We start from the raw sequence: 18,846 nt of genomic DNA, 5'->3' as shown, positions 1-18,846 counted from the left end.
GTAAAAACATTATTTTTTTTTTTAATAGCAGATATTTATTTCTGTGTTTTAAATCATAAATTACTATATTTATATAACATACAAACACAATTTGTTTAATTCACTACTACCACTTCACACTCAATGAAGTCAAACAGGCTATCCAAAAATACACCTTAAATAAGTCCCTGGGCGGCTGGGCTATGACCTAATTACTGCTGAAGTACTGAAGTAGTTAGATGTCTCCCCAAAAAATGTTATAGTACTTGTAACATATATATGTATTTAATGGATGCTTGAGACTCTTACTTTTCAATCTTATACTAATTTAATGGAGTATTCAAATACCCACTTATTTTTCAATTCTTCATGACTCATGAGTATTTATTCTAAATACTTTTTAAAATTATTTTATCCTAGTCTTTTAATTACCATAGGTTTGGTTATTTAAAGTAGTGACATTAATATTCTGTCCTAAATTGTTTTATATTTTGTTCCATAGTAGAAAAACAAATAGGTGGCACGTACGTCCAATATTTAATGAAAGAAAAACTCATGGACATTACCACTGTCTATTAGCAGAGTTTCAACTATCAAATTCTGCTATGTATTATAATTTTCTTAGAATGAGCTCAATATGTTTTGAACACTTGGTTCAACTGATTGGTCCAAGTATACAGCGTGTACCATCTCGGCCTGATATATTATCAGTTGGTGAACTTTTAACATGTACTCTTAGGTAAATTACTCATATTGAAAATGTATTCTAATCAAGGTACTTTTCAAGCAAATTTTTAAAGTTTAATCTGATAGAAACTGGTACATTGTTTTATCTTGTAGATATTTGGCCTCTGGTGACAGTATGATGGATATAGGTTATGCCTTTAGAATAGCACAACCTACAGTTTCAAAACTTATTAGACAATGCTGTACAACTTTATGGGATATTTTATGCAATAAAGTAGTTACTTGGAATTATTTTTTAAAATATTTACATGTGTCTATAATCAAGTAAATTACTTTAAATTTTAAACATATTGACTTCATTATTTTAAGGTACTAATGAAACCACAAACTGAAAATTGGATATCTATAGCCAATGAATTTAATATGAAGTGGAATTTTCCAAATTGTGTTGGGAGTATTGATGGCAAACATGTTGTTCATCAGGTGCGGATTCTAAAATTATATATTTTAAAGTACACATAACTGGTATATTTATTTAACAATAGTTATTAATTTAATAGGCATTTGCAAACAGTGGATCTACTAACTACAACTATAAAGGGACCCATAGTATTATTCTTTTAGCTGTTTGCGATGCATCATATTGCTTCACTTTAGTTGACATAGGAGCTCCAGGCAGATGTAGTGATGGTGGTGTTTTTAGAAATTGTAATTGGGGTAAACAAATAATTAATAGAACAATTGATTTTCCTGATGCTATTGAAATTGATGATGAAAATGGTCCCATACCATATTGTGTTGTTGCTGATGAAGCATTTCCTTTATTAACAAATGTTATGAGACCATATCCAGGTAGATCAAAAGGAAATTTACCTGAAGATCAAACCATTTTTAACTATAGGTAACAACTAAAAACTAAAAAGTATTCATATAAAAGATGTTAAATTTAAATATATAAAGAAATCAATTTAATTATTAGACTTAGCCGTGCAAGGCGTACTATCGAAAATGCCTTCGGTATATTAGCTAGCAAATGGAGAGTATTTCGATCACCTATAATAGGAAGTGAGAAAACTGTTATAGCAATAACCAAAGCTGCAGTTGTCTTACACAATTTTGTTAGAATATATGAAAAAACTACAGGTACTAATGTTTTATTAAAATTTGTAATTAGAAAATGTTAACATTATTAAAAATTGTTCATCTTAATAAGAATGTTTAGTTTAAACTAATTTAACAAACCTATTTTATGGTAAATAATTGTTCGTTTCTTAGGCGAATCTCTGTACTGTCCAGTTTCATTAGTTGATAGATACGAAAATGGAAGACTTATAAGAGGACAATGGAGAAATGATATAACCAAAGCATTAACTCCCATAGGTCAACAAGGTTCAAACTCTTATAGTGCAGAAGCCAAAATTGTTAGAGAGAAACTAAAAAAACATTTTAATGGACTTGGTGCTATTAATTTTCAACAAAATCGCAACTACTAGCATAAATAATATGATTAGGTAATACAATTGGGTTATATTTCAGATTCATTTAGAACATCATTTATGAATTTTGCCTGTAATTTAAGTTTCTTCGCTTTTGGAAGATGTTCCATAATACTGCATAAATAATCAGCAAATTTTTCATCACTTGTTGTGGCTGGAGGTGGTGGTGGAGTTTTTGGTCTAGTAGATTTTAATTCACTCAATAATATTGAAATATTATCTTGAGAACATCTTCCTAGAAAATATATAACATTTAACAATATAAGTATACAAATATGGTCACTAAGGCACTAAGAACTATTAAACAAGTTTTGAAGAATATTACTTTTTTTTGTTTCTGCCAATGGTGGTACATCAGGACTATCAGATTCCAAAGCAGCAACACTATGTTCGTTAACATTACTTGTAGTTCTAAAAATAAATTAATGGTATTAATAACAAATAATAAACACATCATTGACTAGAAAAACTTTTGTTTTAATACTAACGGTTTATAGGTAACAATATCATCAAGAAATCTCAGTTGTCTCATATGATGCCACTCTTTTGATGAACCAGAACCACTTTTTTTAGAATTTTTACGCCTTGTATATTCTTCTTTCAAATATTTCCATTTATTTTCTAATGTCTTTATATCATATTTGTCTAAATTATAAACAGCAACTATAATTTATGACTTTTGATTATTAAATATTAAAAAATTACAGTTCAATTCTTTATGAATTTCAGACCATAGTTTATTTTTTATTCCTTTAGATCTTTGATTTACAGGCATCTTGTAATCCCATAATGGGCGACGATCTTGCAAACATGATATCAACACCTGTTCAAAAGTAAAATCTTGTGCATGCTGAGTACCTATAAGATCAACAATTGATTCTTAAACAAAATAATCATACTGACATAATTAATTGTTTTAAATTTTAAACTTATTTGAAAATATTATACTTTGAGTTAACACAGTATTTTCACATTCTTCAGTATCATTTATTCCAACTTGTTCTATTTCAGTATCCAATTTGCCAAGTATATTACATTCAAAGGAATTTGGTTGGATATCTTAAAAAATGCATTTAAAAAATATTATTTATAGTTGAATCAATGCATAGTCCATGGTCCATATTCCATAACATATTAAATAAACAGATTAAAATAATAATAACAAAATAAATACACTTGAAGTTTACAGCTTAGAATATTTTATATTATTATTATTATTATATGAATCTGGGCATGTAATGTTTGATACTGTTGTATACTATAGTACCATACACTACCTATACAGTATACCATAATATGGACATTTTATTTTTATACGTGTATTTTATAATTATTATTGATACTATATAAGTAAATACTTACTTCGTTGACATGTGTGGCTTTTAACCGAATTCGGAATGAAGTTTTTGCAAGCAACACATATTTTTCCCTTTTTAAAGCAAAAAATATTATAGAACCATTTTGATTTTTTTAAACAAATAATAAAAATACTTTTCAATAACTACTTACAACGACAGCCATTATTAAATATTAAATTATAAAACAACAACTATTACAAGTTATAACTTTACTAGAATAATAAATTGTACTGAAATTAAAAGTTAAATTTAGTTATTATCAAGATAAGATAATAAAAATTATTATAAATAAATAAACGAAAAATCATATTAGATATTATACCAACAATAACCACACGGTGAAAAGTTGAAATAATTCAACTTTATGGTAACAAGTGGTAACGTGGAATATCATGGTATCCAAATTACGGTTATGAAATTAACTATCCAATCATATCATTGGATATCACACGGTCTACACGGCCAACACGGAACACGGTGTTAGTGGAATACCGCCTTAAGTGTTCCAACATTTTTTGGCTCCTCCCTACTTATTGTACCCTCTAGTGTCACTACATCCACTCTGGCAGTTGGGCTAATGCTCCAGGAAAACGACTAACATAATGTATGTGTCCATTATTATAATAGGAACTTCATACTGAGTATCCTTATATTTTGTTGTCATGAATCATAAGGTACTCTGTAATAAAATGAATCTGAAAATGTTTGTACTAAAACAATGATAAGATCTATATGTAGGTATTATAAATAATAGTAGGTATTTGTTGGAGTTTTAATAGGGATTTGCGATATCCACCGATCTGAGTTACCTCAACTACCCAAGTGCACCGAATTATTCTAGTGATTTAAAGAATTAATAAAAAACAAAAATTAAATTACTACCTACATATGATATGGCTAATTTCGTACTATACAATGATATTGCAACATATTACCCTGACATTTTATATAATATTTTTATCACTGCCAGTAACTGAAGCAACCGCTGAAAGGTTCTTTTCAAAATTAAAAATTATAAAAAATCATTTCAGAAATTCATTCGGCCAGAAATCAGAATCGATTTTCAAACATTGCTATACACAATATATAGAAAAAGATCGGACTTCAGAGTTAAAAATATATCAATGAATGGTGCTATTCGACTGATGCTAGCAATCAGAGCGACCTTCCATCGATTTCATCGGACGACGAAATGTTAAATCCGTCGCTATTAACTTCGTTTGAGTCCAGGCTGTCGAGCGCAATCGACTCGATGTCCCAGGAACGGCTCTGTATCGAAAATATGTCTGAGCCTCACAATAATAGCGAATCGGAAGACGATTCGTCTGAGCTCAGGCCGTTTAGCGCGATCGGCTCGACTTCGTCATGTTTCAAAGATTTTCAAGATACTTCAACCCCTTCAAGACAATCAATCAAATAAGAGATAATTCTGGTAATTTAATTACTTTCAAAAGAGGAAATTTGCAATATATTTAATAAATATTTTATTAATTTTGGAGCTACCATAAAAATAATAGTAAATCATCTGGTTTTAACATTTAGTCTTTTGAATATCTTAACAACAAGTGTGATATTGTAGATTCCATTTTTATTAATCCAATAAATAGTGTTGAAGTTGTAAATCTATTGAAATCAATAAATGATCATTCTTCTTTTTATAGTTAAGGTTTATCTAATATAATCTAAAATTGAATGTATTGAATTACAACATCAATAGTCATTACAGTTATATACTCATATAAAAAGTTAAAATGTACATAGTCAATCAATAAATATGCAATGCATGTTTATTGAATTATGACTCTGAAGTGAGTACCTACATTAAAAAAAAAAAAAAAAAACAATTTTGAAAGTTTTATTTTAACATTATATATTAATATTATATTAGTAAATTGCAAGTAGTGAGAGAGTACTAAATCGCTGAGAGTAGTGATTGTCAGTTGCTGCTTGTCGACCATTGTTTCCAACCCCTCCAGCCTATCTAACATCTGCTCTATGAACTGGTTTATCAAACTCTTTTCAGAATCGACCTCATCCTCCCCAGTTTGAGTCTCCGATGTTTTCCCTTCCGGTACCTGGGCTGACGTCTCGTCAGTTTCCCCAAACCGTACTGATCCTGGATCCATATTTTCCTTAGCTCTAATATACTCTTCTAATGCCTTATCGGTTTATCGGCCTTAGACCCCCCGGTCTGAATACCACGTTTCGATAATTCCTTGTCAATATCGACAATATTTAACTCAGTAATGCGTTTAGTAACCATTGTGGAGATTAAATTTTAATTTCTATCTATATAATAAAATTACGATGGATACGAAATTACGTAACTCAGGCTATCGCTGGTAGAGATATGTACTTTCCAATCTATAATTAGCCTAAACCAAGTTTAGCACTGTAGGAATTACGCTAAATTAAGCAAATTTTACTACAATTTACCACCTTAGATTGGACAAGCCTTTAATATTTTATTTATAATAAAAAAGCAGAATAAAAAATATTAGGAACCGGTATGATCAGGACACCTATTGTAGGTTCTCTTAACCCGATATGTGCTAATTTAAATTTAATTTACGTAAAATTATTTTTATTAAAATTAGCACTTACCTTACTCCTTTTCCAACTGCGCCAATGTAGGTGTTGGAACGGATTTGAGGATAATAATAAAATGACACGTTGATTAATACTTATGTTTATTTTGTATTAAAACAATTAAGTATCTTAATAAGTTGCGGCGACTACGGTCAGGCAAAAGCTGATTCCGTCGTCCGTCGCTGGCCAGGCCGGCGGCCAGACCGGTTGTCGGTCGCAATCTCGCGGACGTCGATAGAGACGCCGCGATCGTTGCAATAACGACCGTGACATATTGAACAGTTATCCATTTGTATATGATTTTTGAAAGATAACAATTTGCATGAAGAATTGATTGGGTTTTATCCTTTAAAAGAATTTGATGCCGAGTTCATTTCTACAACAATAATAGAAGCATGTAATCATATGAAATTAGATTTAAACAAATGTGTGGGTCAATGCTATGATGGGTATGCCACTATGGCTGGATGTATATCTGGAGTACAAAAGAGAATTAAGGGTATGTGTCCTAGAGCCCATTTTTTTCATTGCCCTAGTCATCGCCTTAATTTAGTCATCAATGATTTAAATGTCTTGCCTGAAGTTAGAAATTGTATTACCAAAATAAAGGACACTATAACATTTTTTAAAGAAAGTGCAGTTCACATGAATGTAATTAATTCTAGTAATTGTAAATTAACCAAACTGTGTGAAGCACAATTTGTAGAGAAGCATAAGAGTGTAAGACAATTTAATGAAAAGTATATTGTTATTGTAGAAGGTTTAGAAGAAATGTCAACATCAAAACATTTGAACAGTAAAACTAAGCAACGAAGCCTTGAAATTCTAAATGCAATTACTACTCCAAATTTTGTTATTTTATTATCAATTATAGCAAAGTATTCTGCCAAATTTAAATTTATATCTACTATTCTTCAGGGTGTGAATATTGATTTACAAGAAGCCACAAAACGCATTCAAGAGCTTTTACAGATTATAAAAAATGACAGATGTAACAATGAGTGTCAATTTAACTTAATATTCAAAAAAGCAGAAGAAACTGCAATTAAAATTGGTCTTGAGTTAAAAATACCACGAAGAGTTATCAGGCAAACACAACGAGATAATTATCCGAATAATAATATTAATGACGTTTTTAGACAATCTTTATTTATTCCCTACTTAGATTCCACGATAATGTCAATTAAAGATAGATTCTCTGATGAAAATTTAAAATCATTTTCATTATTTAATTTACATCCAAAAAAAATGAAGAGTTCAGTGAAGTAGTTAAATCTATCAATAACTTATATGGACCTCTTCTTGATAATTTTGAAGAAGAAGCAATAACTTGGTATGAAATACGGCTAAAAAAACCATGTGATCCAAATACACAAATAATTGATTTACTAGAAGAATCTAAATACTATCCTGCTGTAAATACAGCTTTACAAATAGCCATTACATTACCAGCAACTTCCTGTTCAGTTGAAAGAACCTTTAGGTACCTAACATATTATTATAAATCATATTTTGTATTAATTATTTAATATTGATTATAATTATTATCTATTTTAGTGCTTTGAGTCGTATCAAGACATGGGTAAGATCTACAATGTCCAATATGAGGTTAAGCAGTTTGGCTCTAATTCACATTCACAAAAATAGATTTAACGAAACATTTTTTTTGAAAATCACAAAACCGATGTTATGAATCATTTTGGACTAAATGTCAGACGTTTAGCATTACTATTTGATTCTCAATTCATATAATATTATTAATAATTTATAATAGGTACCTATGTATTGTATTAGGTATAATTAATATTATTAAACATTTTTTGCATTAAATTTGGAGTTGTTTTTATAATAATTTAAATATATGTAAAACACACAACATGCATTTCAATTTGCACCCACTGAGCTGATTTCCTTCGGGCACCCCTGTGTGTTCATATTGTGTGTGTCAATAAAAGTTTGTGACACATTAACGAAGTGTTTTCTTTTACATTCAACAAAACTGTACAAACCTACAAAACCAGAGGTAAGACCACCAATAAAAAAGGGTTTATCCCAGCATTAATTCCAAATTACGTACCAAAAAGTTTTACATGCAACATAAACATGAGCATCATTTGAACTTGAGAACTCGGTTGATAGATATACCAAAATTTGACTCTGTTAAATGTGTTTTTTAGGATTGTATGCATTTATTATAAATTAGTATTATGACGTAGATTTTACAGCAATGACTTGGAACTAAGTCGCAAGTTAATCATAAATACAAATGTTTTCGATTAAAAGATGAATTCAAGGAAAAAGTCGATCTCTTGGGCAGTTAGATCGAAGAGTGTCTGAACAGAAATCATGTCAAGAAGTGACTAAAAAGAATGATATCACGTGAACAAGTTGCTCGTAGTGAATCTTTTAGTATGAAATTAGCCATATCATAATATGTAGGTAGTAATTTAATTTTTTAAATCACTAGAATAATTCGGTGCACTTTATGAGCGTAGGATGAGGGGGGACTAGGGAGACTATAGTCCCCCCAATTAGTGGTTCAGTTCCCCTACGTTAGGTTAGTCTTCTTTTATCTAATTCTAATAGTCTATGCTTTTAAAATAACGTAAAATTAAAAATAGTATTACTAATCATATATTTTGTTACACTAACTACCGGCCTTCGCTGATTATCGAAAACATATGATGCTCTACGCCGTGCAGTGAAAAGAATGTTATTGTTATCGCCGAATCTAACCTAACAACCCAGCAGCTGTTCGTACGATAATTACTATTTAATAATCATTTCTTAATCACTAAACGTTTAGTTTTAAAAATAGAAATGAAAACACAATGTGCAAAATATTATCCAAACATGACCAAATTTTTAAAAGAAAATTTGAAACCAAATACAATTTATGTAGTCCTGATGTACAAAATTAGTAAATATTTGTTCAGATGAAGTAAAAAAAGAAATTTTCCAACTGTAAAAAACTGGATTTTTTGTTATCATGGTGGATGATGGCTAGGTATGTTAATAAATTTTGTTATTACATTAATTTTTAAACATAATTTTATTAAATTTTAGGTGCCATAAACAAGAATTTATGTCTATTTGTGTTAGATATACAAAAGGTCTAGAAGTATTTGAAAGATTTTTGGCGTTTATTGAAGTATCTGAAAAGCAAGATTCAGAAACCCTTGTTCAAACTATTTTTAAATTTTTGGACAAATTAAATTTAAAAGATATTCCTATTTTAGCACAGTCTTATGATGGGGCTAGTGCCATGTCTGGTAAAAGAAATGGTGTTCAAGCCAAATTACAAATTCAACACCCACAAGCAATTTATACTCATTGTATGGCTCAGAGTCAATTTAGTTGTTGTTGACATGTGCAAAAATATAGAGGTATACTTTTCTACCTATATTCAGTATGCAAAACATTTCTTTAACGCTATTGAGTCATTGTACGTTTAATTCTCTCGACCTTCATCCTATAAAAAGTTAAAATAAATGCAACAAAAAATGAACATTAGGTCAAACTTAATGAAGATCAGTGATACCCGCTGGGTTTGTAGATATACAAAATAGCAAGTTGCTCATACCGTGGAAGTACCCAACAACCATCCACTAGCGATATATCCGGAGAAAATCAGATTTGCCCCGACGAAAGTCAAAATCTTCCGGTCAAAACTCGAGGCGTGAGTTTTGAAAGCCGATGGGTGAACATATGGAGCTGATTGACCGGGGAAAACCCGAGAAATTGGAGTGTTTCCGGAGTGTCCGGCGAAGTGCCCGGTATAAATCATGGGGAAGCGTTACGGAGTAGTTTTTCTGGTGTAAAACGTGTGCATTTCCCTAACAGCCTACTGATTCCTCAGAATGAGCTGTATATATGACCCGTGCGTCGATACCAGAGTTTGCCGGTTAGAGGGGGGAAGACCCAGTGAGGTTTTTGCTCCAGGCCGAGGCAATAATTGAAGAAACTGGTATTCACGTGGCTAGATGGGTGACCGTTTTGGCCCCTCAGCTGAAGGCACAGGCAGGAACATGGTGGGGAACCATGAGAGCGTTGGACTTGCTTTGCAAGAGTTCAGGTCCGAACTATTGGAGAAGTTAAACGGGGACGAGTTGCAGCCGAGTCTGCAATCAGAATTGTTGAGCACCGCTCTGACCAAGACCGAAACACTGGGGGAGTATGTCCTACATAAGTACCAGTTGTATCGGAGATTAAACCTTGGTCTGACAGAAGAAGCGGTGGTATTGACAGTGATTGGACTCATGCGTGATGAATTTAGAATTCATGCACGTATACGGTGACTAAAATCGTTCAGCGAATTACGAGAGCTTGCCCATGTACTGGATGGTAGCAAGGCTGTAATACCGGATAAGGCGGGAGTGAGCACCAGCGTACCACCATAGTTAAAATGGTTGGATAAACGAAAAGCTGAGAGTGCTGAGAAATCCCAAGTGCCGAATCCGAAGCAACGACAATCTTCGGGAGCAGGATGCAGAGTTTGTGGTAGTCGTGACCACTGGCAAGCTTCATGTCCAAAAAGAAAGTCGGAGTCGGAAAATGCCAAAACGGCCGGCCGGGAAGTAATCAGCAGGAAAATCACGAGTCGTCTGAAGAGAGGTAAGCAACGGAGTTCAGCGCGGACAGTGAGTAACGTTCCTGTACAGGAACCATAAGTTACAAGAACTGACCCGGAAAAACGGAACTTCGGAGCGTTACGGACCGGAGACCCGGGAAAGGGCCCAAAGAAATCGGGCCAGACGAGTTCTAAACCAACGAAATCCGGTAAGAACGGAGTTCTTCCGGAGAAAAACTTTGGTCACCCGAAGATAACCTCCGGAGTGAGAAGTTGTCCGGTGAAAACCGTCGAGCCTCCGGGGAAATCACCGAAATCACCCGTAGAAAACCATTGAAAACGACATTCTGGTGGAGGAACTACATTTCGTGAAAATGGTTCGATGATGGAAACGGGTTCCGGCCAGCTGGACAACAGGTCGGGAAAATCTATAAGGGTAGAAAATGTTCTGGACAAATGTGAAAATCTCACCGAGGTGAGTTATCTTTCCAGTAACAATGTCATGGACAGCATTTCAGGTGATGTGGAACAAGACGAGATAACACAGGAGTTGTTAATTTGTCCGGTCATATCCGAAGATTTTTCCGAGGAGTTTATTTCTCGGGAAAAATAAAAGAGGAGAGACTCAGACACGGACTCAAAGTTTGGGTTGAGAGAACGCTTCTCGGTCTTACGGACCGGAGTGTTCGGGTCTCCAGCCATTGCAACGGTGTCAACGGGGAAAACTAAAGTAACGAATGTTCCGTTACCGGTCATAGAACTAGAGTTTGCACTCGGGGCAGTAGTAGCTCTACTGGACTCCCAAGTGGCGAGGACATACGTCAAGCCGTGGGTGGCAAAGAAGTTTGGCCGGAGTTTTACCGAAGAACCGGAGATTGTCCGGATGGCGGACGGTCGTGCTCGAGAAATTACGGAGTTTTCCGAATTCCGGGCCCGAATAGTGGATCTGGAGGTATGCTTCAGGGCGGCAGTGTTAGACGATCTCATTGGAGATGTCTTTCTGGGCCATGATTTCCTCGTGGAGCAACAAGTAGCTTGGGACTACAGTGGTTGCATAATCCACCTGGGGAAAGAAAGACGTGTTTTCATGAGTTGGAGAAATCCAGGAACTCCGGTCACCGTAGAAGTGGACTTAACAGCCGCAGGTTTACCCGAAGGAGAGTACGGTATGCGGGTCAAAGAAGTCCTATGCCTATATCCGGAGGTCTTCTCCGGAGAAGTAGGCAGAACTTGGGTGATAGAGCATCAGATCCGTCTCAAGGATCAAAATCCGGTCGCTCTAAACGCTTACGGGTACTCCCGAGAGAAAAACGAGGTGATTGCCGAAATGGTGCGAGACGTGGAGGAACAGGGTTTTGTTGAACCTAGCATATCTCCATGGGCTGCACCGGTGGTACGCGTGAAGAAAAAAGGATGGTTCACGTAGATTTTGCGTTGACTATCGCCGTCTGAACATGCAGACGGAGTCGGACGCTCACCCGATGCCGGATCTCCATGACATGGTCCGAGGAATGGGTGGAGCGAAGATTTACAGTACTATGGATTTGAAATCAGGATATTGGCAGGTGGGTCTCTCACCAGAGATACGTCCACTCACGGCGTTCAGGACCCAAAGAGGATTATTCCAGTTCAGGGTAATGTCTTTTGGACTTAAAAACGCACCCGCCACATTCTGTTGCTTGGTAAGTGAAGTCTTCCGTTGGTTATTTGGTAAAATTGTGTTGGTCTATTTTGATGATATTGTGGTATACTCTGAGAGTCCCGGTCAACATCTAAACCACTTGCAGAGAGTCTTGGAGCGACTCCTGTCTTACGGTCTGAAGTGCCAGCCGAAAAAATGTACATTCGGGGTGACACAGATCAAATTCCTAGGTCACGTCGTGGACGTTGAAGGAATAGACCGGGAGCCGGAAAAACTGACGGCGATTCAAGAATTAATGGTTCCAGAGAAGACTAAAGACGTGTTACGGGTGTTAGGCGTTTGTGATTTGTACAGTCAGTTCGTGCCACACTACGCCGAGATCACAGCAACACTCCCGAGTTTGTTGGCCACAGGGACCAAATGGCGTTGGTCAGAAATTGAGCAAGAGGCGTTCCGGAAGTTGAAGGAGTCGTTGGCGTCCGCGCTACGGCTCTGCCCTCCTCTTCCAGGTAAGCCATTTAATCTGCAGGCCGACGCAAGCGAAGTCGGAGTTGGTGCCGTGCTCTTCCAGCGGTGGGAGAGTGGTAACAGGAAAATCATTTCTTACGCCAGCAAAAAACTCAATCCAGCACAGGGAAGATACTCGGCAGTTGAACGTGAATTTCTAGCCATAGTTTAGGCGGTTGACAGGTTCAGGCCGTATCTTGAGTCTGTTAAGTTTATGTTATTTACAGATAACGCAGCACTCCGATGGTTACAGCAAGCTCGCTGTACCAACAGCAAACTAACGCGATGGGCGCTACAACTCGGGGCTTTCGATTTTGAAATCCTGCATGTGTCCGGAGTAGAAAATGAAGCAGCCGACGCGCTATCCCGTTGTCCGGTGGGACCGAATACAGTGGACGAAGAATTGTTAGAGAACAATATCCACGATCCCCCAGTGATTCGGCCCGGAGTGTCCGGAGAAACTTCCGGAGTCTTCGGTGATCTGTCCGGCTTGTCCGGAGGATCCGGTGTGGGTGTCACCCAGTGTGGAGCGATCCAGCTGAAGAGGGATGTCGGAAACGTCACATTGCAAGTTGTTCGAGAGTGGCAATGAAACGACCCAAACTTCCGGAGATAGTTGCTAAACTCTCCGGAGGCGGTGCAAGGTTTGGTCGTTTGCGGAAGTTGTACGTCATCCGGGACAAGGTATTGCACCGCCACCCACGATCCATCGCGCATGGAGAAGAGGGGTTGGTTGTCCCGGCGGACAAGGCCCAGATTCTGCTACAAAGGTTTCCCGACCACAATGCATTGAATCAATCAGGGTGGAAGGAAACGTACCGAAGTATAAGGAGTCGTTTCTTTTGGGCCAGTATGCGTGAGGCAGTGCGTAACTACGTACGGGCGTGCGAGGTCTGTGCACGTGTATAACCACAGAATCGCAAACCAGAAGATCGGATGTGCAACCGAGTTCCACGGCAAGCTTAGGAGGTGCTGAGCATTGATCTTATGGGTCCATATCCACGAACGCAGCGGGGTAAGACAACGATTTTGGTAGTAACTGATTGTTACAGTCGTTGGGTAAAGGCGTACCCCCTAGGAAAGGCGATCAAATCGATTGTGGATACATTCGAATGGGAGTTGTTTCCACGGGTCGGGTACCCGAGGGCATTATTGTCAGTGTCCAAGGCAATGGGAGACGCACAAAAGATGTGGAGACTGGGAGGATGGACGACTCCAATATACCACCCACGTGCCAACCCGGTAGAAAGGCGAAATCAAGAGTTGAAGAAAGGATTGCGAACCCTACAAGTTGATAAGCCTTATCATCTATGGGATGTCTACCTGCCACACGTGTTGTTCTCCTTAAGAAACAGAGAGAACCGAAACACTGGACAGTCGCCGGCCAAAATGATATTTGGCCGGGAGATCAAGGCCCCCGGAGATTGGCAGCTCGAGTTAGCCGAAGGATCTCCGGACGCGGGCAAAAACCTAACTGGATTATGCTGCTGTGGTCGAGGGTTTACCCGATGGTTTCCGACCCCAAAGCCCCCAGTACCCATATACCCCCAGAATCCCCGGGAAGAAGCAATCTGTCAGTAGGGGATTGGGTATACTACAAAGCGCATCCGCAGTCAAGTGCGGAGAAGTGTTTTCACGCGGGGTTCGCCCCGAAATGGTTAGGTGCGGTTAAGCTGGGTAAACCACTAGGAACCGGTGTTTTCTTGACGGAGGGTAAATACCCTACCAATTTACATGTCTCAGCGATGAAACGAGCTGTAGGACCGTCAGAAAACACTAACTAATCATACCTTGTTTTAGATGGCAGAACGAGCAAACAACCCACCGCCGACCCGTAGCAACCGGCCATCCCGTGGTATGATAGTAACCCATGTGGAAAAGCTCCGGGTGATGGCCACACAGTTGTTTCGAGAGCCAGGAGGCTATCGGGCGATGGCCCAAAGGACACTGTCGGGGGTTGGTCAGCCCAACGTGCGGCCACTGCATCGTTCGGCCGGATACGGGCAAGCCCAACCGCATGGACCCTATTTGAGTGAGGGTTCGCGATGAGACGACGGTCCACGCGGGCCAACACCCGGCGGTGCTAGGCTGCGGGTAGGGCCACCGGGGCGTGTGCCGCCCCGCCGAGCACCGCCAGCATACCAGCGCCATGACGTCCGGGATGGCCGAGGCCAGTTCCAGAGGCCAGCGGTGCAGCCGCCCGCCGCGCTGGCGGTAACCCAGCAGCCAGACGTCCAGCCTGCGGAGCCACCGGTGCAGCAGTTGGCCCAGATACCAGCCACGCAGCAACCGACCAATCCACCGGACCGCTCCCAGGAGCAACAATTGGCTGTGGTGGAGCGGTGGATCCAGGCCATGGAGGTGACGCCCGGGGATCTGGACACCCTCCCAACCGTCCCAACGGAGTAGCCCGATTGTCGGGCGAGTCTCGTGAACTCGGGTGGGAGTATGTCGCAGTCGTTATTGCAACGACCGCGGCGTCTGTATCGACGTCTGCGAGATCGCGACCGACACCGGCCTGGCCAGCGACGGACGACGGGATCAGCTTTTGCCTGACCGTCGTCGCCGCCACGTTGCAGTAACTTATTAAGATACTAAATTGTTTTAATACAAAATAAACATAAGTATTAATCAACTTGTCATTTTATTTTATCCTCAAATCCGTTCCAACACCTACAAATACCACTTATATCTGCTGCTTCATCAGCAATAATAGAGAAACAAGAAGCTTCATTAATTTCTTGTGATACAACTGATTTTAATGTTGCAGACATTGATTCTAACATCTCATTTTGTGTTCGGTGAGAAATATAAGTTAAATTTTTAGGGGCATTTTCCAAATGATCTTTTAAAATATTATCCCCGGCATCAATGCTGAATTGTAATAACTTATTAAAAACAGCTGAATCATCCGTCTTTGCCCTTATTGGTAAATTATGTAATGCACAAAAATATAGTGATGATAATATAGGTATTAATTTCTTTCTATTTGCATCAATTTTATTTTTGTAGTTTGTATTTATCATCTGATGTACACTAGAATTGTTACTTGTCATATTTATAAAATCATTGAAACGGATAGGAGATTCAATATGCCATTGAGTTTTTGAATGGTTGTTTGCTTTTTATATCCGATGATAATAATATACCACCGGGGTTATTGCCAATAATATTGAACAGTGCCACCAACGAACAATATTATTGACAGTACGTCAATAAAAATCAAAAATTTTTAATTTTTTCAATATATTGATCAATCCTTCAATATAGCCCATACACGATCAATATTATTGTCAATATCAAATATTTATCAATATTATTTATCGTGTATGGGCGGCTTAAGGCCTAACATAGGCCAAAATTGATGGCTAGGGTAAGCAATCAATTTAAAATAATATGCGTATACTATTTTCAGTAAAATCATCAGTCATTATACCTTTTAAGCCTTCTCCGATACCGAAATACACCTAAGAATATAAATAGTTCTTTGAACTTTTATTATAACTATGGTATCATTGAAATTGTTTGTAACATACCAACTGTTGATTTTGGTGGATCACAATGATTTTTAGATAGCAATATCCCGAGTAAATTTTCAATTATTTCAACTGTCATGTTAGTTCTGAATTGAACATAAAATTTACATAACTTTTCGGGTTAACTGGGAAAAATTGATATCATAATTTCTTTGATTATCACTGCTGTCCATGTGTGATGATTGCCGAGGTGATGGACGATGGCGAATATAGAGGATACTCATACTGTAGTGAGCTGGTATCTGGTGATGTGTTGTACTCGAGAGACGAGTCGAAGAAACTAAATAAGTGATAATATGAATAATTGTTGCTATCATGATTTCTGGTATTTTTGTATGCTGTGAAGGGCATAAATTGTGACTGACATTTCCAACAAAAACTTCCATATTCATTTCCAATGACAAATTTAAATTTTAAATTTGGTGTTGTTCAATGTTTGGCAGTGTCAAATTGGTACATTACTTCTTGATGTTGATACTTCAGCCTCAATTTCAGCACTTTGTTTTTGGAGTTATTTTTTTAGTCGATAGTATGCAGCACTTATTTTTTATCTTATATAATTGAAAATATCTATGAACCTATTGAATACATTTAAAGTTAAAATGAGTATTTAAAATGATGTGTGCTTTGGTTGGTTAAAAATGTGTATTCGGTCTGGTATAATATAGGAACATGATATTTATTGTTTTACTTAAAAAATAACTAATTATTACAATTTACAATCATATTATTTATTATTTATTAAGCAGATCATTATTTTGGTCATATTAATCAAGTATCATAGGTACTAACTGGAGACCATATAATGTTTCGATCTTATTTTAGGTTATGGATATTTTTATTTTACTCAATTCTAATTTAATGTCAAATAGTAAAAATAAAAAACTTTTAGTTAGAAATATATGCTTGAAAATTGTTATTTGTATTATTTTCAGTATAATTTTCTCAACATTTTATTTTGTAAGGTATTTTGATTGGTAAATTAAAATTAAAAATCATAACTTTTTAATAGTTCATTTTTAAATTTTTGCTAAGTTTGTTTTACATACTAACACATACATCACAATACTATAAAATTTAAAAAATGAAGCTGTTTAGATTTTGTTATTAAATAAAAAATAATCAATTCTAAATAGATGGATACATGGACGATAATAAACTTGGATATTGCCTATTGGCACGGATTGCTGAAATAAACAGTGTAAAATTGTCCGATTAGATTATTGATTTATAATACCTAATATTTAAAATATTAAATGACATACATTTATTATACTACAATACAATATAATATACAATAATATACATTTTTTTTAAAAATTATATAATACCAACAACATACAATTGAAACTTTCTAGCATATTAGCAGTGACCGACTACACTTTTATTTTTAATGAAAAAGTTATTATTGTTTGTACATACCCCTCCTCATAGAGACAGTTGTTAGATATAAAACCACTACATTAAATGAAACAAACTGTTTGACTGCAACATTATTCCAGCAATGTTTAATAAAATGACTCAACCACCATAATTTAATTAAATAAGAAGGCTGTCAACGTTGACCATATTAGCCAGTCACTATATGCAGATACATAATATTACTTAAATATAATATATAAAAGTATAACCCTACTTTTATCGTAACTACTAGGCATTCTGGGAGTATTTACATATTATTAGTAACATTAAACTGACCAAAAAGTACATTTTTAGGCTTGAAACCATTTACATTTTAAATAATAATCATTGATAGGCACTAGCTACCTTCAAAAATTCTATAACTATTAGGTACTTACAAATTAGAATTACAGTTCAATTTTTTTAATTCGGAGAATTTTTTTTACAAATTAGAAAAACAATTTGAAGTAGGTAATTTAATAACTGAACATTGTTATTACACAAGGATGGGTACTTTATAAATTATACTTTAACCATTATTTTACCAAAATTATCATACTTGGTATTTGAGATCTATAGCCTACAGGTAACGTTATCTATGTACATTTATATAGTAGGTAATTACCACTTTTGATGTTAATATAAATAATAACATACATAATAAATAACAATAATGAGTAATAAAAAATGAATATAAGTACTTACCAAACAATGTATACCGACGTTGCAACTAGGAGGCCTCGCCGCTAGGTTGTAGATGGACAGATATTTTTTTTAATATAAAATTTTAAAATGCAAAAATGAATGACAATAAGGTGCAGACTGCAGAGCTTGCAAAAAGGGATTTGTATATGGATGACTATTTAAGTGGCGCTTCAACAAAAGAGGAAGCTATAATGTTAAAACATGAAGTAATGTCAATATTAAAACAAGCGGGTTTCGAGCTACGGAAGTGGTCGTCCAATGACCCTAGTATTATAAATAGTAATATGTCGGTCAGTGACAAAGGTGCGGGTAACGATGTGCGTGTTTTCGATTGTGCGATAACAAAAATACTAGGCCTATTCTGGGAACCGAGCGA

The 18,846-nt window shown here is 36.2% G+C and overlaps 2 protein-coding genes across 2 annotated transcripts; both read left to right on the top strand.

The window, feature by feature from the left end:
* The first annotated feature begins 550 nt into the window (after positions 1–550).
* Positions 551–2,054, top strand: LOC111027288. The gene is made up of 3 exons (XM_022305609.1): positions 551–1,149; positions 1,227–1,809; positions 1,942–2,054. The coding sequence occupies exons 1-2, from the start codon at positions 1,042–1,044 to the stop codon at positions 1,569–1,571; spliced, it is 453 nt and encodes a 150-aa protein (XP_022161301.1). The 5' UTR covers positions 551–1,041; the 3' UTR covers positions 1,572–1,809; positions 1,942–2,054.
* Positions 2,055–4,885: 2,831 nt separating this feature from the next.
* On the top strand, positions 4,886–7,756 carry LOC111027289 (zinc finger MYM-type protein 1-like). The gene is made up of 4 exons (XM_022305610.1): positions 4,886–4,952; positions 6,420–7,163; positions 7,364–7,575; positions 7,667–7,756. Exons 1-4 carry the CDS (start codon positions 4,886–4,888, stop codon positions 7,754–7,756), a joined length of 1,113 nt encoding a protein of 370 aa, XP_022161302.1.
* The last annotated feature ends 11,090 nt before the right edge of the window (positions 7,757–18,846 follow it).

Source organism: Myzus persicae, unplaced genomic scaffold (assembly GCF_001856785.1).
Source record: "Myzus persicae strain clone G006 unplaced genomic scaffold, MPER_G0061.0, whole genome shotgun sequence".
Lineage (NCBI taxonomy): Eukaryota > Metazoa > Arthropoda > Insecta > Hemiptera > Aphididae > Myzus > Myzus persicae.
The sequence above is the reverse complement of the archived record's forward strand: the minus strand, read 5'-3'. Positions and strand labels throughout refer to the sequence as shown.